This window comes from Mus musculus, chromosome 5 (genome assembly GCF_000001635.26).
Source record: "Mus musculus strain C57BL/6J chromosome 5, GRCm38.p6 C57BL/6J".
Taxonomy (NCBI): Eukaryota; Metazoa; Chordata; class Mammalia; order Rodentia; family Muridae; genus Mus; species Mus musculus.
Genome location: NC_000071.6, coordinates 81,713,725 through 81,737,933, shown reverse-complemented (window position 1 = coordinate 81,737,933; position 24,209 = coordinate 81,713,725). Strand labels below are relative to the sequence as shown.

The following is a 24,209-nucleotide window of genomic DNA, read 5'->3' as shown; positions in this document are numbered from 1 at the left end:
GCTCTGAGTTCAGTTGTGACAACCATAAGGAAGAATGGAAAATGGAGAAAGGGAGGAGGAGGGTGAGGAAGAGGAGGAGGAAGGAGGTAGGAAAGTAGGAGTGGTTGTTCAGTCAAAAGGCCATATAAAACATTATCACCTATTTATTAAATGTACACATATATTTAATTAATTAAATAATAATTTATATATAGTATGCACACTTAATTATTATCATTTATATATACATATATATGTGTGTATACATATATATGTGTATAGATGTATGTATATATATATATATATATATATATATATATATACACATCCATGAAATATATTTATATTTGTTTTCGTGGAAAGAAAAATACCTATAATCTCATGTTATTAGGGATTGTTCCATACAGTAGAGTGGAGGCACCAGAGTGTACAACCCTAAAGCTTTATTTGTATGTTTCGATTAATAATTATGGAAAGTATGCCAAAATACTTAAAAGTTTTTACTTGTCTGGTAGAGGCAGTGGTTATCATTTGTTGCTGTTTTCTGCTTTTTTGTAACTTTCAGATTTTTCTTAAATGATTGATAGCTATACTTTTAAACAACAACAACAAAAAAATTGTCACCAAAACCAATCTCTAAGCATCTGGCTATCTTCTTTTACCTTAATTCCATATAAACTGATTTCAGGAGCAGTGAGGTGGATATAATATTCAGAGACTGAATACCGGTCCATAATTTCTACTTAGACTAGGTGGTTTATTATTGTTCGAATATTATATGAATTCTGTTTGAAAAATATTATTATGGAAACAATTAGAGCTTAAATTACTAGCCATATATTTGTTTGAACAATTAGCTATCCGTTTGCTGTAGTATTTAAATACTTGTCATAGAAGAAAGGTGTAGTGTTGCCTATGAACAGGCTTAAGTAAGAGAGGTCTCTTTTCACTTAGCACACTCTCTTCATTCTCACCGAGGGTGACCTTGTTACCCTTTAAAGGAACTCTGTGTGTAAATGATTTAAATAAGTATGGGAATTTCCATCAGTAACTATAGGTACTTTACAGGCTAGATTTCCTTTCAGGATAAAGGCAATAAAGAACAAAGCAAGTATACTTTTTCCAGATTAAATTAGATGCTAGCCCCACATTATTTAAGTTATATCAACACAATACAACATTAATAATGCATTTTAGAATAATTACTAATAGGATAATCCATTTATAGCTCAAAATAGTTTTGGAGAGGCTATCTAAGAACTAAGGCATATTTTTTAGCAAATAATATTTATTATGGAAAAATATGCTTCAAGTTCTTCCAGAAAATAATCCTTTACAGGTAATAGGTAGTTTCAATCATATTAACAGTGATTTTTGTTCGATTCAGGTTGGCATAAAACTTTAATATTTCGTATACTTTTTTTTTTTAATAACAGAATGACTTTAACTTTATCCTTAACAAGCTTGATTTCTTTAGAAATATCAGGTAGCAAATGCTTTATTTTAAAATATAAATTTGGCTAACAATCTCTTCTAGATATGGAAGACAAGTGACATGTTATTTTTAGTCTTTTAAAAAATTCTTCAGTATCTATTTATTTAAAATGATTTAAATTCCCTTCGCAAGTTAGCAGGGGAAGAGTCAGTCTGGAACTCGACATGCACTGAGTAAATCATTCCCCATGCCTGCCGTCTGCACTTTACTGTCCTCTGGAATCTGTGTACAAAGAATGCCTTTTCTAATTTGATTGCCATATGGCCATACCTGCTGTTGTTTTTGGCTGCATGCTGGCTTTTGCAAAGCTCTCTGCATTTCATCTCTTTCCCATTACCCACCTTCAAAATTTGCATGGTGCCTGCCCCATTCACTGTGCCAAGATCAAAAGAATTATCCATGACCATAATGCAAAGAATGGTATATACTCATGTTTGAACATATATATGTGTGTGTGTGTGTGTGTGTGTGTGTGTGTGTGTGTGTATGTATACACATGCACAAATACACACACACACACACACACACACATATATATATATATACATATAAATATATTATATATCCTACCCCAGAACATTCTAAACTCTTGCCCCTCTATGCTAATTGGATAAAATCCAAAACCACCGGCTAAAATGAGACCAGATCATATTAGTAAGATAAATAAATGCTAAAGGAAAATTCATCATATTAAACACCAAAAGGCTGCTTACAGGTGGCTAAATCTACTTCTAAATACAATGGTTTATCTGAAAACCATAGTGATATACTAAGTAATATTTAACTAGCAAAATTGGAAAGTTTGACAGGCCATTTGTATTTCATTTTTAAGACACCTCAAATTTGTATTTTAAAGGATATTCAGTCTACTGTGTCTAATCTCTGAATTGTGCTTTTAGAAGTACTAAAAGAAAATACATGACCTACAGGTGAAAAGAAAACTTATCATGGCTATCCTCCTTCTTACTTCTTCAATACAAAATACTTTATAGAATACAAAGGAAGACTTTTCATTTGCTACATCTTGCCTTGTTTTTTTGTTTAGTTAATGAAACACAAATGTGCCATAAAAATCCTCTTATTGTAGTATTTTTCAAAGGGTAACAAAATACTGCTATTCACATGATGATATTGCATTGATATAATATTATTGGTTTCAACACTCCAAAGAATCAATGCTAAGCCACAAGTATATTTTCCTCTAGAATTGTTCACCAAAATATACAACACAGCCTTAAAATTAATAATAAAGGACTTGCTATCATGTTCCCTTAGAATCAATTACCTATTTAACAAGAACAACTTTCATGTAAACTCAGAAAGAAAAGAACAAATTATTTTCTTATAATAGGAAATTTAATTCCTTAAAATAACACAACAGGGAAAATATTCTGCTAAAATATATCCTCTAAAATGTAAAGTACAGTGCATCATTTTACTCTCCCTCATACTGAAATGCTGTGGTTCTGTATTTAGAAAAGCAGCAAGGCCAGAGACACAGCCATCATCCATAGCATGGCTCACGATGCTGAGCCCTAGACAAACCAGCAGACTATAGTTTCTCATCCAGAATTCGGTACAGAATACGTGCAAAATTATAGACTAAAGAAAGAGTCTATGGGAAATATTTAATATAACTATAATGTCATTAAATATTAAAATTCATGATGATTTTATATCAAGTTGTATATGAGTTTATAGATGCCATAATCACCTTTTTTAGGTCATGCACATATATGTCTATATTTATATCCATTTTGTTATATATTGTGCAATAAACACAGTATTTGTACTGTTTATTATGTATGTTACTGCCCATTTTTCTATCATATCTCTGTCTGTCTATGTAATGTCAAACAATTAAGGAAAAAATAAAAGAAACATGGCAAGAAACAAAGAAGAGAAGAGGAAAGAGGCAGATAAACTGCAAACAATACAGAATGTAGCCTTAAACATACTGAAAAATACAGTTGTCCATGACTTTTAAAAAGTAATTGCCCTGGAATCATGATACAATTTACAGACCCAGAAAAGAGAGGCTTAATACCAAGGAGGGCTCAAGGGAAGCCACATGGATCTCCCTGGAAAGAGGGAATATAATAGATTTTGCAGGTGGACTGAGAAAGGGGGGTTAAGGTGTGGGTATGGTGGAGGAATAGAGTTCTGGAAGAAGGCTGGAATTGAGGTTTCTTCTTCCATAGATCACAATAGCAACAGGATAATTGTAATCACTAGTTTAATAAATGTTCAATTTTTAACTATTTAACTTATATTTTAAAATGTTGTTTAGCATAAACTTTATATTTATTCATTTCTACCAGCCATATATAGAACCATTAATAAAAGATAACATTTAGTAAGAGCATATTTACTTTTTAATTTTATGTAATATGTAAATTCATGTATATCTGCATACATGCACACATAATCACAAATAAAGGCACAGGTTCATAAGTCACAGTAGTCTTATACAATTTTTATAATCATCCTTAATTCACAGGTTAGTAGTGGTGAGGTTAGTAGTGGTGTCTGGATTTTATTCTAATCTACCTGACATCAAGGCCTCTACAAGAGGAAAAAGATAAGTACTAAATAAAATAAAAGTTGTAAATGACCTGATAAACATACATTCTCATCCAATGGATGAGAAATCTACATGCTATATATAATACATACATATTAAAACTTGTCTTTAGAAAAATACCAGAATTCTTTAAATATGTTGTCTCTTAAAATGCATTACTTTGTACTTTACTGAATGGCTTTAGTGAAAAATAATTCACATACTTGATTATTTTAAATTTATTTAATAGTTGTAAAATTGCCAGAGTAATCAGTGTTTTTTAGTCAATCAAAACCCACATTATTTCTAGATTTTTTCCCTGCTTTACAATATTCCATCCCTCTTTTCTATCCTGCAGCTAGAATTTATGCTGCATATGTACTATAAATAGTATCATAAAGTATATATAGTCTTTTTGATAGACCTCATTGAAACAAAACAATATTTTACAGTTTATCCATTTTGGAACACTTAATACTATTTTTTTATTGAGAATAATATTCCATCATATAGTTGTATAACATTTTGTCTTTTTATCTGTTGATGATATAAGGTGTCACCATTGTTTAGCTATCCAAAACAATGTATGGGTTTTTGCATAGACCTATGCTTTCCTGTGTCATTGGGTAACTATGACTTGGTTGGTGATGTGAAAAGAACTTGTTGTTTGCTAAGGCTGGTCTCAAATCCTTGGCCTCAAATTATCCATCCTGCCTCCAAATACTAGGACTACTAGCCTGGCCTCTGTACCTAACCATACAGAAAAAAAATTAACATTTTGAACGGTTCCAACTGCCATGTTTTAACTTTTATTATTATTATCTCTTTTATTATTGCCATCCGAGTAGATGTATACATTCTAAATTACACAATCACCACTAGAGGTGAAATGACAGCTGTGGACATTTTTAAACTTCTTTTTATCCAGAAATAACTCAAGTACAGTATGCTACTTTAGTATAGTTTTATAGCCTTATAAAAAATGGAGGAGAGTGGTCCTGATTTTTTATACAATTCTGGAATAGGTAACCCCTTCATAGAAAATGTACACTCAACCTAGTATTACTTCATATGGTATTAGCTTCATTCCAATGACTGGACTCCTTGGATGTGAATAAAATAATATTTAAATGTGCATGTATTCTCCATATACACACTGTATAAGTGTGACCTTGTTATGTCATCGAAAAGTACATCTTCATTGGCTATGCTATTTCATATGTCCAACCTAAGTCAGATGCATGAGCTGATGACATAGAAGTTCCGTGTCAATTAAAATAAGAATGCTTTGTGATGTGCTAGAGTGACTGCACGGAATACTACTGCTGGTTAAAAGACAATATTCTGAGGGGGTTTAGCTGATTAGAGATTGTGAACAAATTTATAAAATAAACCCATGAACAAAACTACTGAATACTGCCAAACTCAATGTTTCTCAAGTCTCTCTTTGATGACACTATAATGTAATTGGAAAATACTATAGTGTACTGCCTTTACAATAACCAGTGAATACTATTCAAGCTAAGTGGTTATACAAGTTATTTGATAAACTGAAATAAAGACAAGTGTGGGGTTGTAGTTAACACAGATTACAGCTTTACAATTATTCTTAAGCCAGGGAGCTATGGAGTCAAATGAAAAGATTCATAGGTGGCTTCACAGTGATTTTTCAGACTGCAGTGTGATGTTAACTCTTTTTATGAGCTTGGCTCTTTTCTGTTATCTATGGATTTCTGATTGATTATGTTCCTGATTTTGTCCATGTACCTCGAAGCCCTGTATTGATTTTCCAGGTCACATGTTGTCTCTTAGCCTAGACTCTAGCTTTACCCCATTTCAGTTCTCTTGCTCTTCTTGGTCCTCATTTCCGACTCTTTCCTCTTACCCACTCAGGATGCTATCTTTTTGGTTGTACTCATGAGATTATGATAAAGATCCTAAGGAAACTATCAAAGTTACATAGGCTTTTAACTGTCTGAGCTGTTCATAATTTTGTAATATTTTGGTAAATTTTAAAATGGTCTGATTTGTTTCAGGTGATAAATTCTTAGTATTTAGAACTGGATTTCAGAACAGTCCTGTTTCAATTATTGTTAATCTTCATTATAATCATGTTCTGACTATACCCATGGAATAATTTCACTGAATGTCCAGAATAAAAGCATGAAATATCAGAGATAATATACACTCATTATTCTGACCTGTAATCCACTACCCAGGGGTTATTTTTTAAAAAGATTTTTGGTTATTTAAATGGATTTTTAAAATGTTGTGATATTGTAAGGATATTTTTGAGTATATGTCAATTATACTAAAAGATTCTATTTACAAACATCCAAAGATAATGACTCTTTTATAAGCATTGCAAATTCATGGCAAACTAAACAACATCTTAAGATGAAATTATGTATGCTTGGTTCATGAGTATGTGTTCTGTACATAATAAATTCAGCAGCCTAATAACATTTAATAGAAAATTACATCATAATCCATCAGCCAGATGGATTATGATAGTTATCTCTATCTGTATCAAAATAACATTTATTTTGCTACAAGACAATTTTATCTCTAAAGTTGCCATCAGTCTCTTTCCTAGAAATGTAAACTGTTATTATTAAAGGTTTCAGATGGAACACCTTATTATCATCATAATGAAATGCAGTAAAAGGAGGGAAAACAAGAAATCTATTGTTTAAATTACATTATAATACTATACTACATTAATTAAAATTGTTCAGGATATACTCTAAACATTAAATTAAAATAAAAGTTAAGAATCATGAAATTCCAAAGACATAAAACATTTACTTTATAGAAAATAATAAGCACAACTAGCAATATCTTTGATTTCTGGGTTATCACAGTTATATTAGACTAGACTATCAACAGTTTTATTGTTTTTATAAATCAGTGAGTGTATCATAAAACATAAGATATACATGAAAACTGGATTTTTTTTTAGTATCTTCTGCCATTTTATGAATAGTTATAGGAATTTATTTTTTAATTTATTTATTTTTATTTGAATGTACATTTATGTTTGGCCTACATATACATCTGAGTGAGGGAGTTGGATCCACAGGAATTTGAGCTACAGACAGTTGTGAGCTGCCATGTGGACACTGGGAACTGAATCTGGGTCCTCTGGAAGAACAGTCAGTGCTCTAAACCTCTCAGCCACCTCTCCATCCCTTACAAGAATCTCTTAACTGAAGTTTTTCTGATATCTTCCGAAATTTTGTTTTGCTGCAACATTACCCAATAAAGAAAATAAAGTTACATAGTTAGCAAGTTAGAGAAAATGAGATGGAATAAATAAAATGTATATATATATATGGAATAAAGTAAAAGCAGCAGTGAACAATTACAGGAACCATGAAGATAGAAAACAGTACATACCAAGTTACAGAATGCAGAAAGCCTAAAACTGTAGTCAAAATCCAATGCCCTGGCTAGGGATATAGCTCAGTGATAGGGTGGTTGCTTCGTATGCAGCAAGCCAAGTTCAATCTCAGAACCACCAACAAAATTAACTAATTAAATTCATTCATTTTAATTTTATTTAAGAAGATATCTTAATTAAGTCCAAATGGAAATATGACACATTCATGTCAGCCATTATCAAAATAATAGCTCCTTTATAATACTTTAATCTTTAATGAACAAAATGACCCTAGGCAGAAATTTGGTTCAATGAATTCATCAAAGTAGAAGATAAATACATTCTCCCCACAGATCCTGGCGTCAACGTTGTGAACAATTTCTATATGTCTAAAATAAACAGTAAAGTGCTGCATTCCTGTCTGTGATAAAATTTGACTGGAATTTTCTCTATTTTTCCTTTCCTCTTTCACTTATCTTTTGCTTGGAAAAAAGTCATAATTGTATAACCGAGCATTTAACAATTGTTTAGAATCATGCCTGGGAAGTAAATTTTCCTCTATTCCCACAGACTAATAATGTCAGTAAATGAGTCCTACCAGTCATGGGGCAGGAAATTAAAATAATTGTGGCCAAGGCTTTAACCAAGTCACTAAGGACTGTGTATTATTGATTCTAAGAAGACAGATCTCTACTCTCCAGAAAAATGACATCTGTTTCAAAATGAATGACCGAGACACAAAGGACACAAGTGGACTCGGTCTGGTAAAGGGGGGAAATTTACAAACAACTCAGGAGAAAAGATAAATATTGAACCAAAAACAAACAGAAAAGCAGAACATCCAGCAAGCAAGATGGGACTGCTGAAGAACACTATTGGAAATTGTATAAGGTCACACATAATGATATAACTCAGCTTAATGTCTTAGGGGGAGAGTGCATTAATTAAAATGAAAAATTCTGTGACCCATGGGGAGTGAATGCTAATGGGCTTCTTTATGGGTTGATGAAAATATTCTAAAATCTGTGGTGATGAGTGTATAACATTAAGCACATATTAAAGCACTTGAAGAATATACTTCAAAGGAGTATATTGTGGCTTGGGAGTTATATCAATAAAGACATTATTTGGGAAGAAAAAAAAGAGCATATGATGAGTCTAATTCCTCTCTCCTTAGACATCTTTAAAAGCAAAGTTGGACACAGCATTTTGCTCATCGAAGTCCCAAAATAGTGATTGGGACCAGCAGAATGAATTAAGATTTGACTGAAATCTACATCGACTTGGAAATAATTTTCACATCAGGACAGATAACTTATCCTGTCCCTGAATTTAAAAAGAACACCGCATAAATGCAATGGTCTCCTTTTAATTGTATGAGTGGTGTCTGGGCACCACATGTTCTATTTTAACAACACTCTCACTAACCCCGGTGTCTTCATTCTGTCACTCCCTCTTTATAAATCTCCATTTCTGGGAAGCAAGCTTCTTTATTGTCAGCATGTTTAGGGTGCTGGTGGGTGGTGGAAAGTCATGAAATCTGGCTTATTAACTTCTGTACAAATTGATGTTATCCAATCTCGTCTGAGCCTTCACTGCTGCCTCGAAATCCTTTTATGAATGTCTAATTGGCTCTTTTAACACATTTTCCATAGACTTTGTCTTAAAGCTTTTCAAATCTTTTGTCTTCTTACAATGACCTCTCCACTTCACCCTCCCCCCCCCCCACACACACACACAAAAGAAGTCAGCATCTTTTGCCTGGTGAAACTGTCCCATGCTTAGAAACATACCGGACTCATTCCTTCCTACATTTCCCTCCAAAGACAAAGGCAATTTCACTGTCACAAAAAGAAATCCAAGTGCAATTGAAATAAACTCATCTCTGTGATGATAGACAAGTCAGGATGAATGTGCTTAATTTTTCTCATCTATAAAATTTATACCACAAACATGGTGAATTCTAGAGCTCTTTTCAACACATTCAGTTAAGGTCATTCTAATGTGTTTATATATTCATATATATATATATATATATATATATATATATATATATATAAAAGCATCCTGGGACCCTTCTTTTCCTGAACAACCTAGGTACACTGACTACAAATTCAAACAATAACCACTTTTCTCTCCATTAATTCCCTGTCAACTAGACTCTTCTCCGCCTATACATTCTTAAGACTTCATCCTTCACAAAGCTCTCCTGTATATTTTGTTGTTGCTGCTGCTTTATTTCGTATCGTTTTGTTCTGCGTGCCAGGCAAACACTCTGACACAGAACTGGAGCCTCCCCGGCTTATATGACACCATTTCAGAATTCCCCTATTACTTTCATCACATAAACCAATAAATTCAGCAAAATTACTTCAGGGTATAGATACTATCTGAAGCCTTTGATAACTTGTTTTTTCACACCTTCCAATTTGACTGGTGCTTCTAGCACTGTCTTGAGATAGCTGTTGCAAGTGACTTTCTGTCTCCTGCTTATCCTTTTTGAATTATCTTTGACATAAATCACCACTGGTTCTGGAAGGCTAACATGAACCCTTTTCTTATTTTCCATGACCTTCAGTCCCAAGGTTCTGTTTCTTTGGTTCTGCTTATTCTTCTTCTCTGCATTTATTCCCCCTCCTCAGTGTAGCCCTATAATGTAGGTGTTTCTTCAAATAAAACTTTCATTCATTGCTTGACAATCACTGTTGACAAGAAGGCATTTTGAACTGAATAATTTTCCTTATTTTAAAAACTATTTATTTTATGTGGTGGTTTGCCTGCATGTGTGAGGATGCGAGATGCCCTAGAATTGATAATGCAGACAGCTGGGAAAAATCAAGTAGGTGCTGGGAATTAAACGTGGGTCCTTGAGGAAAAGAAGACCGATGCTCTTAGCAGTTGGGGCCATTTCTCCAGCTCCAATCCGTTCTTCTTTTCATTTTCTTTCCCCTTCCTCTCCCCCAACGCCCCCCATTTGCTAGACTGGGCTTTTCTGTGTAGCCTCAGCTATCCTGGAACTCGCTCTGGAGACCAGGCTGACCTCCAACTCTGAAATCTGCCCGTCTCTGCATCCTGGGTGTGCTGGACCCTGCCTGAATGTCTTTCTTTTCTGCTGTATTCCTCTATATTCTTTAACAATTTAAAGATATAATGAAAACAAACTGTATTACTATAGTCTGATAATGATATAGAAAAAGAGAAAAGAAGAGCAAACTTCTGCTCCTGCAGGTTTCCTGTCACTCTAAAAACTCATCTAGGACTAGCACTGGCATCTGTGAAGAAAGGCCAACAATGCCAACAGAGACTCTGTGGTCTGTTCTCAGGAACAGTTTTTGATTGGTGTGCACATGGCTAAATACTCTGAAACATAATATAAAATTATCACACAGTTACTTCAGGTTGTTATCTAGAAACATTACGCTCTTCTAAAATAGCATCACAGTTTAAAAAAAAAATTCACCTCACAACAAATACCAAGCCATACATTGAATCACACTCTCAGTTGCTTCTACGATTTCTTTAGTGGCTGCTGTGAGGGTAAATCCACATCGAGAGATTCCAAAGCTTTTACCTTGAGTAGATCTGAGAAGGGGGAGAGAAGAAAGGCAGCAAACATTCAACTCACACTTTGTCTGTTCCGTAGCTCCTGTAGTCGACGGCCGCAGAAACGGCCACGATGAGCGCGGGCATCCCATAGCCGACCAGATAAAAGTACTTCCTACGGGAATGCTCGCTCTCAAAGACCTCCACCAGCATGATATACAGCTGCACCCCTTCTAGAAACATCCAGGTGAAGGCCGCCAAGAAGAAGAAATGCAAAAGAGCCGCGAACACTGCACAGGCAATCTAGAAAAATGAACCCAGGCTTCAGTTTCCGAATAAACACATACGTCTATTGCCCAACAGAAAACTAACGTAAGTGACTATCAGCCCAGCAAATATAAAAGAGGTTTGCAATAGGATAATCTGGATAAGACCCTTGGGAGTATAAACATGAAAATGAATTAAATATAACCTGTTTGAACTGCTTTTTATCTTAATTACAGCTTATGGCTGACACCTTATTATAAAACAAGGGAAATCATAGCATTTATGGGGAAAAAAATCTATTAAAAGCCCAAAGATAATTACCACTGGGATTAGGCTCAAATTTCTTAAAACTTTCTACTTAACATTTAAAGATTTTTAAATCTTTAAAAATGAAAGTGATTGTTTCTATAGCCATAATCCAACTGCTCGGTAGACTAAGACAATGGAATTGAAAGTAGCCTAAAGTTCAGCTCTGCTTCAATTTAAAAAAAAAAAAAGGAAACAAGAAAGGAACAAAAATAGAGAAAGAAGAGAAAGACACAAAGAAAAGCAGAATGATGTCAAATCTTTTCTTTGTTTCTTCTGAACATGGATTAACATGTTGGGTTTTCTGTATAGTTTTTTGTTTTTGTTTTTTTTTTTTTTGGTTTTTGGTTTTTGTTTTTTTGCAACTGAAAGGACTAGACATGAGCTCTGTCACTCTCCTCAATGTCTTCAGTTGTAAATGAAAATAGAAATAAATAAAGTTCCAAATATGATGTGGAACACACACACACACACACAGAACACATAACTAGTAAGAAAAGGAAGACACTTTACTGAGTACCACGACCCCTGATGACCCCTGCATTTTTTGTATCATTCTCCATCTTTATGTTGTTCACCAGAGATTGGTTTGAGGCAGTATCCACTGCCTGGTAAAGTTTATCACAAGATATTAACATTGGGGAATTAAAATTCAAATATGATTCTACATGAAAGAAACTATCACTATTTTAAGTAGAGGTTAACTAAAGAATGGGATATTTTCCTCAAAAATAACACAATTGTTCATTTAAGGATTTTTAAGGTTAGGATTTCAACTATAAATTTTTTTCAATCATAAGGCTTTAGCTTGAGGAGAAAAATGTGTTCTTTGATTGCTTATTCATATATATGCATTTATAGGGAAAGCTATTGCATTCGATATATGCTAACCAATTAAAATATATTCACCATAATTGTATCCTTTGCAGTCATTAATCATAAAGGCATAATCATAGACTTGAAAACTGCATTCTATTCTACGGTACATCATGCATATGAATGCATACTGGAGATCAGCATTAAGTGAGTGAATTATTTATCATACCCACAAGTATTCTGAAAACAACAAAGTAAAGTTTTCCTCCCTTTGTGTTTCTAGTCATGAGAATTTATAAATGTCTGAACCAATGCATGGATTGTTCATTGATGCTGTGAATGCAAAATAGCATGGATACTTTTGGAAAGAGTTTGGCAATGTTTTCCCCAAACTACACAGACCTTACCACAGAGCCCATTAGCTCTGTACTTAATAGACTTGAATATTAACCAGGAAAAACAAAACAAACTAAAAAATGACAAATAAAAACAAAAAAAAGCCACAAAAATGAACACACTGAAATGTTGATAGCAGTTTCATTCACAATTGTCAAAAAACAAAAGGCACTTCAGCGGGGATATCTAATATTAAAATCGTAGGATATCTACAAGGGTAGATATTTTTCTGTGTTAAAAAAAAGCTATTCGATCATAAAATGATATGTGAGAAACCTAGTATATATCAGCAAGAGAAAAGAACCAGTGCAATAAAGTTATATAGAATATGATCCCAATAATACTGGGGAAATGCAAAGCCATTGGAGAACATACGAATAACTGGATGTCATGGCTAGAGGAGATACAGTGATGAACAGAAGAAATACAGAGAATTTTCGGACTGTAAAATACACTGCATATGCAATAAGAGAGAATGTGTGTGTGTGTGTGTGTGTGTGTGTACAGAATACATAACCCCAGTGAATTCTAATGTAAACTATGAACCATGCATTTACAGTAATAAAGATGTGTCAGTCCTTCCGCATTAGCTACAAATACACCACTCAGGTAGGAGATGTGGGTGACAAAGGATGCTATTCACATGTGTAAGCATGAGTTATGTGGACAATCACTGTACTGTATGAAAACCCAGAGCTTGTTGTAATAAAGAAATAGAAATGTACACCCCATCTGTAAGATCCACTGTTTCTTATTGGCAATGGACTTAAAAAATGAGAAGCAGAGGAAGATGTGAAAATCTGTCTGTAGACTAAACCAAAGTAACAGTCCTTCTCCGCATGGTCTTTCGCAGTGTAGAGAGTCCTACAAAGTGAAAATTGTGGGTAGCCTTTTGCTAACAGCAAGATAGCTTACTGGTTGGTCGGTTCTGTTGATTCCAATCAGGAAGAGCAGTTCTGCCACGAACAGGCTGATGCAGAGGTTCTTGTGAATGGTGTTGCGGTCACTCTGGAGTCCCCGGAAGAAGCAGAATGTGAAGATGCAAATCAGGAGACAGACAAGGGACAGCAAGATGCCAACCCACGTGATCACATCCAGAAGAAGATCGTGGACTGCATCGCTGTGCTGGAGACACAAAAGGGACCGTAAGTTGCCTTTGTACGTGAACAGTAATGAGTCCTGGATTCAGAAAGCATGATTCTAGGAGAACACTAAATATCCTCTACACTCACAACAAACGTGAAAACTGAACCACTCGGGCTTCTATTCCATTAAAGCATGTTATCTTTTTTGCTAAGAATTTACTTTGAAATTTGGGGGTGTCAACAAAATTCATTAGCTTCATTCTTCCAGCACATATACTTCCAGGATATAAATAACTGAACGAGATCAGTGTGACTCTGACTAAAGACTTCAAGGTCAAACTGTAGGTTTTAACCTACATTGCTTTTTTTTGCACTATTTTTGAAAAAATTCAGTTCCCGTTGTAAACTTTCAAAACTATAAGATACACATTTAGGAAATTAGTGCCTCAAGTGGTTTTTAAATCATCATCAGATTTTTAAGTGTATAAGAAATGTAAATAAATAAAATATCAAATAAAAAACAAAAAAGAAATGTATAACTCCTTGTACTATTGATGATTCATCATAATTTTTAAATCGACTTCATAGAAGTATGCATTTGAATAAAAAAAAACCCTGTAGTTAATTCTGAGGAGTGGCTACATATCTCATCTGTACCACATATTTAATGGAATGTTCTCAGGTATTGAGTATATCCATGGGACTTATATTCACATTGGATTGCTTTAGCACTCATTGTAACATGTCAAAGCAGTCACTAGAGTTGACAAACAAAGTCTAGAATAATCTGTGCATGGCCAGTCCAGTCTTATTTCTTGGGTTCTCTCAAAGCCATTAGCAAATCCCTGCCAGCAAAGGAAAAGTAAATCATCAAGTTTAACTGATGTAATTCTAAAAACATGAAAAATATTAGACTGACTCAGAGATAGTTCTCAAAAATCTAACTTTACAGCCAGGCAGTGGTGGCACACACCTTTATTCCTAGCACTTGGGAAGATCTCTGAGTTCGAGGACAGCCTGGTTTACAGAGTGAGTTCCAAGACAGCCAGGGCTACACAGAGAAACCATGTCTCAAAAAAATCAAAAAACAAAAAACAAAACAAACAAACAAACAAAAATTTCTAACTTTACTTTAAATGAAGCAACCAGGCAGAGGACCTATACAGTAAATCACTTATGGAAAACTGGCAAGGATATTAGATTGGCCAGGAGATCAGTTAATATTTAAACCAATACCATTTTTTTTTGTCTGTGAAGATCATACACATAGTTTTCTTAGTACACATGAATACCAGTGCCAGAGGAGGCCACAGACATCATATAGCCCTGGAAGTGGAGTAATAGACAGTTGCAAACAACCCTACAGGGATTTTAGGAGTAGAGACCTGGGGTCCTCTGCAAGAACAATATGTATTCTTAACCATTGAGTTATCTCTCCCTTCACACACATGCTTTGTAATGAAAATTCCAGAGTATCTTCTACGTTAAAATAACCAGATTAAAAGATTAATATTAGGTTTCATTCTTTCTGTCTTATTTTATTCTTTGACTTGATGGTGTGAAAAGCATGAAGATGAGCTTCCTTGAAGCAAGTCATTATCCCAGAATCTGCATCACATCACGTGCACCAGAGAGCTTTCCCCTTGCCAGCTGTACTTACACGGGTCTTATTTCATGATGCCCTCCCCTAGAACTGACTGTGAAATTGGTTTGAAATATTCCTGCATAAGTCGGCTCTATTTCCCAGGAAAATCACAAATCAAGAAAGAAAACTAGGTGAAGTTCTGTTTGAAATGCTTTGTCCTCCTAAAGATATTACTAAAACAGCCCTGGGTCTCTGATGGTTAAATGACTTTGTAGTTTGTGAGTGGAGAGAGGTTGGCGCTGCCTGGTTCCCAGAACAGAGAGCTATTTGCTCTCTACTTTTCCTCAAAGGAAAGAAACTGCTGGAGTAACAAGTCCTGGTGTTCAGCACAGCAGTCTCCCATGATGGGAAAATGGCAGGAACAATACTTTCTCAAGTGTATCCTAAAGACCTAAAGCACTAAGAAAAAATAGAGGGGGAAAGTAAAAACCTCCCACCTTTGTTTGCCTGGGTGGTTGCATTATTAGAAATGTATTTACTTGGTGTCTCTGTAGACCCTTCACAAGCCCCATGCAGAGTTGTTGAGAAAAGAATACCAGATTTCAAAATGTCAGCAACAAAAGTACATAAGACTCAAGCACAGAACGGTAAAACCTGGTGATTAACTCGCCCTTAGTGTTGTCTATCAGGGAAAACATTAACAGCCATCAATGTGTATGTGATACTAGGGTAAAACACCCTTTGATGCAACTCAAACTTTAAATATTATCAGTATGATAAAGAGAAAAGAGACAACAGACAATAAATCATTCTAAGAGATGTAAGCATAAGCATATAAAAGCCATGTTTTTAACAGTTTGCCATGACAGAATTTCAAGGAGGTAGTGATCAAATATGTGTGTGTGTGTGTATGTGTGATAAACAAACATTATACTTCTGAAGTTTAGTGCTTGTGAGAACTAGTTATTGGTAACAAATATTTCAAATCCTTAGGCATCTATCATGTTAGTGCCATGTCCCAAATTATAATACAGGCACGTAAATAGTATTATATATAAAATTATCTATAAATATTTGGTTTTTTAGCCATTTGATTCCCGATCTTTTGAGATCAAATGCCTAAGTCTTTGAAGCAGAGGGAGTTCAGGTGAGAAGCCAGCCTGAGTTAAATGACAAAATTATCTTGTGAGTCTGTCTCTCTATTTCTATCTCTCTCTGTACCTCTGTCTGTCTCTCTCTGTCTTTCTGTCTCTGTCTATATCTCTGTCTCTTTGTTTCTCTCTGTCTATCTGTTCCTCTGTGTTTGTGTCTGTCTCTCTCTGTCTGTCTCTATCTGTCTGTCTGTCTCTCTGTTTCTCTCTCTCTCTCTCTCTCTCTCTCTCTCTCTCTCTCTCTGAGTGTGTGTGTGCGTGTGTGTGTGTGTGTGTGTGTGTGTGTGTGTGTGTGTGTGTGTAAAAAGGAAAGGAGAAAAGAGAAAGAGAAATAGACAGAGAAAAAGAGGGGGGCACTCAGGGCAGAGACATAAAATCTGGAGCTCATCTAATCCCAGCCTGTGATGTCTCCTACCTAAATAAAGATGAAAGTTAAGTTAAAAGTCCTTCAAGGATTACAGAGTGCTGTAAGAACTGAACCCTAGGGGTGGGAGAAATTGATTTTTAGGGATTAAGAGCATTAGCTACTTTTCTGGAAGACCTGGGTTCAATTCTCAGCATTCACAAGGCAATTCACAACCATTTGTAACTCCAGTTCCAGGGGGGGGTTGATACAGTATTCTGGTATCTGTGGGCACCAGAAATACACAGGGTATACTGTCATACATACTGGTAAAATTCCTATACATAAACTCAAATCAGAAGGAGGAGGAGGAGGAGGAAGAGGAGGAAGAGGAGGAAGAGGAGGAGGAGAGGAGGAAACAACTGCCCTATTTGACAACTTACTTTCCTTAACTCAGTTTATTCTAGCTCTGATGGCCTGTTCTGTTTTGTTACGTGAAATATCTAGTACATTCCAACCCCAGGGTTCTAATTTTATTTGAATGCAGCCTCAGTTCTCTTCCAGAAGAAATTCATAAGGCTTGTGTATTAACTTTCATTTGCATGTCTCCTCAATTATTGGGGTTTTTCTTTTCTTTCTTTTTGTTTCTTGATTTACTTTATCTAAAATTATAAATATCATTCTCACCTATTGCTGTCCCTAAAATACATTCTCAGTAGTGTTTATAAAACTGTATAATTTATAGTTTCTAACTTTTGTATTCCTCACTGAAAAGTAAGGATCAAAGTAATAAGATGGTTCACTTCTTTTATTTCCCATACCCTATATCACAGAAGCATGCATACTGTATTCACAATCAGCTATGTTGATTATGGAATGAATCTGTGTCACATTTATTTCTTGCTTCATTCATCTAGCCAGAGCAGGGAGAGGTATATGGGAGGTGTTAAAAAGAAAAGAGAGAGGAAAGTGAGAGAGAGAGAGAGAGAGAGAGGGTGTTAAAAAGAAGAGAGAGAGAGAGAGAGAGAGAGAGAGAGGAAGAAAGAAAGAAAGAAAGAAAGAAAGAAAGAAAGGAAGGAAGGAAGGAAGGAAGGAAGGAAGGAAGGAAGGAAGGAAGGAAGGGAAATTGCGAAATGTAATTATAGTCTGCTTACAAAGAAAAAAGAAAGAGAAAAGAACAGGAAAGGAAAGGAAAGGAAAGGAAAGGAAAGGAAAGGAAAGGAAAGGAAAGGAAAGGAAAGGAAAGGAAAGGAAAGGAAAAGAAAAGAAAAGAAAAGAAAAGAAAAGAAAAGAAAAGAAAAGAAAAGAAAAGAAAAGAAAGGAAAAGAAAAGGACACAAAATATAGCTCATGTCGCTGGTCTTGGAAGAGACCAACATGATTCAGTAAAGTTTCAATTGAATGCATATTGTTTTTGTTCTCCTAAAGTTGAAAATCAAAAGTAGAACCTTCATGTGTTCAGGACTATCCACCTCAATTCTAGGTTGTCAGAATCCTTGTCTACATAGAAGCAAAGCAACAAAGTTCACAATTTACTGTGATTAACAGCAAACTGGTTCTTTTCCCCATAAAAATACTTACTAGAATTTTTGCTGTTTGCTTCGTAGAAAACTTAAACTATCAAAAGTCTACAGACTTAATATAGAATGAGTCTTAAGTATAAAGTAAGTATTACTTTGATACCAAACATTATCATAAGTAAATGAATTATCTAATTTCAACTCACAAAATTTAAAGTTTCATGTGCATCATTAGTACTGTTTAGGGAAAACTGTCAGAATTGTCCATTTCATAATATTTGAAAGTAGTATGTTTCAACATTAAATTGTGAATTCATTTCTATTTATTACCTTTGCATAATGAACAGAAATAATGCAATTTCATGTATAGATCCTTCTTTATACAAAAATAAGCATGGAAAATAAAGACTTAGATGAGAAACTTGCTGAAGGGATCATAACTCAGTGAATGTTGCTGCAAAGAATACTCAGGGGACTTATAAAACATAGAAACAAGACAGACAAAGAAAATTCTTGAAGAAAACCGTCTTCCTATGAGAAGATGGGAAGACAGTCTCTGAGGAGCATGATAAAATACTCAACAAGATACAGTTTCAGGAACTTCAATAATTCTTTTCTCACTTGTTAGAAATTTTTACGTAAACATCATTTTTCTCTTTTCTCCGACGTTTCTATTCATACGGGAAGTGACAGATATTTTCATAAGAGTTACAGAAAATTTATGATTTTTCTTTTAATTTGATCTCACCCAATCTGCTTCTAAATGTCAGAAAGGACAGCTCGGCGAGAATGAAAGGATGAAAAAGGATAGCTCAGATGATGTCTAGGAGTCTATGAACAGCACTCTGACCATGCATAGCTCAAATATGTCAACACATGCAAACATCCAAAGAATGTAAGTCTGCAGACATGAAACACGGAGATGAGACGTTTGCCTCATGGTTTTAAAAAGAACTCAATCTGGAGTACAGTAACACTTGGTATGAGTGTCTTGAAAGTACCAAGTTATTAACACAGTATATAGATTTTTCAGTACTCTTCACTGAGGTGACACCCTCTTCCTACATGAGTTAGACACTGAATTACTTTGATTCTCTCCAGTTTCTTCTTTAAAGAAACATTTTTAAGACGTGTATCCCTGCATCATTCTAGCATATGTGAACAATGAGACAGTAAGTATTAAGAACCTGTTTTACATTCTACGCACAGTTACATTTTAGTATTATAAAACTGCCTTTTCAACCTAGTTTGTTCTGAAATATTCAGAATACTGCTAAAATGTGATCTTTTTTCAACAAATAAGGACATTTACTTCTCATGTCTTCATCATAAGATGAAACATGGGTTGGAACTGTAGGCGGCACTGAAGTCTATAGAATTCCAAAAAACTCTATTTTCTGATAAATGTAGTTTGGAGTCTCCTAAGTTCCTGGAATGTCTCTACATTTTGGGAAACAAGTCAGCAAGCACGAAGGTCACCTCACAGGCTTATGGGAGACAAAGGGCTCAGTGGTCTGAAGCAATGGTTTCTTCTGTAGAATAAGATGAAACTCACAGTTGAGCAGTCTAGTGAGAAGGGCGATAGGATAGTCTTTCCTACTTCTTTATAGCAAATTAAGCAACTAAGTTCACTCCAGACTTTTATATTTGTATCAAATACAAATCAACATTAACATATTTAAGCTTTAATCTCAAAAGAGAAACACTAGCAAGTTAGATGCTAGAGAGAGACATTCACAAAGAGCTGCATTTTAGATAAAAAAAAACCCAACAATTTCTTTTTACCTTAAAGAAATATAACTTGATGCTTTCATATATTTGAAATTATATTACAGTGAATTAAAGAAAAAAAAGTAAAATTCATCGTATTCTGAACTAGAATCACAGCTACCATAACAAAGGAAAAAGAGAAAAGAAAATACTTTATTAAATGAGAAGGAAATACTACATTTCTCTCACTGCTGCTTTACTGGTGTATAAGAGAGGATTCATAGCAGAGTAATCAGCTTCCCTTCTTGCTCAGCACTGTCTGAGTTCTTATCATCATATTTTGCATCCTGATAAAATCTTTATCAGATCATAGTCTCAGATTTCAGAAATGAGGGCAGAAGTTTGAAATGTATAAAAATCATCCCAATAGCCCAGAAGATAAGTGAGGCTCAGTGCCATCTCAGAGTTAAGTAGATGAAGCATTAGTCTTTTGTTAGAGACTCTGGTTAGTTTTGCTCTGATAATTGGTTCCGGTGACGCTGACCAAAGTTTGTAATCCCAGGTCATGCCATCTGCATCATTCTGGGGAAGTAACGTCAGAGGGCAAACGTAGTAAGTGGTGAGCCTGAGTTCAGCCTTGCCTTTACTTATGAATCAGTCACTGCGCTTTGTGTCAGAACCGAACTGTTTTAGCTTACCTTTGAGAATATTATGAGTGTCTTTTTTTTCCTACAGCTCCATTATGAAAATAAGTGATCAAATTATCAAAGCTCAAATGACTGGATGATAAAAGGAGACTTAAGACTTGCTACTTTAAAGGTAAATGGAAGAGCATAAGAAACTCCAAAAGGAAGAAAGTCAAAGGCTGTGCATAACATACTAAATGAACATGGCATTATGTATGGGGTAGACCGTTATCGAATACCCTTCTGGAGACTGCACTCCATAGATCTTGAATATGATGCTCAAGATTGTGTAAATCAATCAAAGTTTTTTATTCTACCCCCAAAAGACACTAACTGTTGAAAGTAGTGGTCCTTGAGTTATCTGTATTTGCCAATAGAGTATTCATTGTTGATGGTTGTAGGTCTCTTGTAGTTCTGTGCATTTGAGCGGTTTCTTAATGTCTATCAGTTTACAGAATATAATAGCCTAGAGGTGAAAGGGGGAAAGAGGAGTGATGATAATCAATATGGTGGAATTTTTTTCCAGTGGAGTTGGGTTTTTTTTCACACTTAATTGACTGTTTTAAAAATATTTCATGTGACATGTTGAGCCACAGCAAAAATTACGATTCCTATAATTCTACTTACTGCCTATTCGAGTGTGAAATTAAAATCTACATGTATTTCTATGAGGATTTTAATAAAATTTTTAAATGTAGACTTAATAGCTTGGAAATATAAATATTTGACTTTTCTGTCATCATAAATGGCTATTGTAAAACTATAAGTTCTGAGAAATCCTTTTTAGTCAATGACTTTCTAATAAAACAAGTTTTGCACTTGCTAAAAGATCTATACAACTTTACACAATGACCAAAGGCAACATGATTTGCTCATCCATGAGGGCCCGCAGTAGAACTTTTGGTCATTTTTCAATTGCCTCAGAATGTACAGACACGCTTAGAATTTAAAAATTCTAGACATGGAATTAAAAGTGTCCGCTGAAACATATCTACAAGATGTCTCTCCGTGCCATTTAAGGAGATGGTACAGTAGGAACTTTCTGTAAAACTAGATTCTCAAGATGTGGTACAATTGATATCTCCCTAATTTTGAAATACTCGACAGATAAAAGTAAAGAAAAGTTATAGTAAATGCTTGATTAAAAAAAAAAAAGACACTTAGAACCTGGAAAGAGCTGCACTGACTCCTGGGTTTTCTGATGTTCTGTATTAATTGAGAAGAAAACACATATATTCAAAGAGCACCTCATCTTTTAAACTGTAAAACTTTCCTAAAGAAAGGGGCACAGAAGTCAATGAAGAATTTCTCATTTGCTACTCAAACAAACAAACGACCAAACCAAACAAAACAAAACAAAAAGCATGTTGGCTAGAGTAAAATTAAGGCTTTAAAACTGTTTTTCCTAATAGGGGTTTAAATATGGCAGTGTGTTCAAACCATAGGTGTTCATATACTTTCAGATAACATATTTGTTCATATTTCCCTCCCACAACCCACAACCCAACACTCTGCATATCTTCTCTCACACTTATTAACATCAAATTCTTCCTCCCTCCCTCCCTGTCTAACTCCCCCCCCCCCAGTAAAAAAGCAAACAAACAAACATGATTGCAACAAGGAGAATGGGAAGGAAATACAAAGTTTCATTCCTAACCAAGAACCCATTTATAACTGGTGGCTTCTAGGGTTAAAAAAAATCAGTTTTCTTTAATGAAAGGACACTGAGTATATCAATCACATTTTGGGGTAGCCTCATGCTCAGGAATAGTTGGCCCACACAAAAAAGACTATTATCATATTAATCAAAATTATCCAAAAAAATATATTTAACTGAAAACAAAATTGGATTAGGAGTGAAAAATAGTAAGCTTTCAGTTCAGGTGGTAAAATTCTGTTTGAGTCCAAAATATTATCCACCAAATATTGGCAAATTCAATATATGAATATTTCTTGCATTACTGCTATGTGTTGTGTATTGATTAGAGCAATGCAAATATAAGCATGCACGGAAACATATGGTCATCTGGTTTCCTTAGCCATAGTAACTTCAGATAAAAGAAAAGAAATAATTACTAGGATTCCTTTTTTCCATTGTCACTAATAAACTTATCATATTTTATGCAGAATTGGGTGCTTCGGATGCTAATCTTAAGGACAAGTATCCTCTAAGTTTAGCGACAATAAGTGAACTAGCAGTCATTAAAAAATATTATTATTATTAAAGGTTTCATGGTTTTGCCAGGCAGCAAATAGTTCACAATAAATCTGTAAATAGAAATACTTGCACATTAATGATATGAAGAATAAGTGGACAATACACAAAGTGTCTTAATTCAGAAATGTTTTGTTTAAATTAAAACCAAACTTATGCAAGTTGTCTTTTATGTGTATGTTAGTAAGCTATATAAGTAACCGCTCTGGAGAAACTTGACTAATTCCTCTAAAGCCCAATAGTGCTCAGTTTTGTTGTGTATTTGCCAGACACAGCAGAATGAAATAGGTCAGAAGAAGTAAATAATAATCAATGAATAACCCCCATGCTAAATAAAGCAGATTCTTGGGATTTCAAACAAACAGAGTGAAGTTAGAGGGCACTTCAACTAGATCCTACTAAAAACAGTATCAACAAGGAAGATACAGTTTTTTTCAATATTATTTATTCTAAGTGTTGGTTTATAAATGCACTTAAGTATGTTGGTGCTGACCCTAAAAGGATTCACACTGTTCATGTGTTCATTCACATCTTGGTAAGTTTAACAGCTATTTGCAGTTGTGATAACATCTTTCCTCAAGTTTGATGATTTCATTGTGAACGATAATCTGTTCTTCTCAAGTCAAAGCAAAGTTCTGGTCTAAACTTCGCTTCCTGAGCAAGCAACTTGAACAGAGCTGGATATGTATTTACTTAGAAACGGGTTTAAGTAAGCCTTGATAGGTAACTTCTTCCAGAATCAAGAACTTATTACGAATACAGAATAAAAAGGAATGGGTGAAGAGTAAATCAAAATTTGGTATTTTCAGAAACATTAATAAATAGTGTCAAGAAAAGCTTTGTACATTTTGCTATTTAGTACCTAAAAGCTTTCCTAAGGAAATTTTAGAAGTAAAATTTGTATCAGTGAATCTGTTGATAATGTGAAGAGGAATGCTCGAGATGACTTGCCTCAGGTGACAAGAGCATTTCCTGAACATCAATATCCTGACTCTATGCTTTCTTATTTTTCATTCTTACTCCTATTTCCTTGAACCATGGATGTCAAAACCAACAGCAATGACACTGTTGCTGCGATGCTGTGGAATAATTGCAGTAGAGCTGACACTACAGACGGTGCACAATTCCTTCTCACCGCAGCTGGAATCATAGTGTGGATCCTTCCGAC

The 24,209-nt window shown here is 34.7% G+C and overlaps 1 protein-coding gene across 39 annotated transcripts in view; it reads right to left on the bottom strand.

The window, feature by feature from the left end:
• Adgrl3 (adhesion G protein-coupled receptor L3) overlaps positions 1-24,209 on the bottom strand; it is an 808,741-nt gene that overhangs the window by 89,892 nt on the left and 694,640 nt on the right. For all 39 annotated transcript variants that reach the window (XM_011249474.3, XM_017320921.2, XM_030254561.1 and 36 more), the window contains 2 exons: positions 13,663-13,872; positions 11,045-11,265 (listed from right to left, as the gene is read on the bottom strand). In XM_011249474.3, the coding sequence (XP_011247776.1) occupies positions 11,045-11,265; positions 13,663-13,872 (431 nt within the window). The remainder of the gene's footprint in view (positions 1-11,044; positions 11,266-13,662; positions 13,873-24,209) is intronic.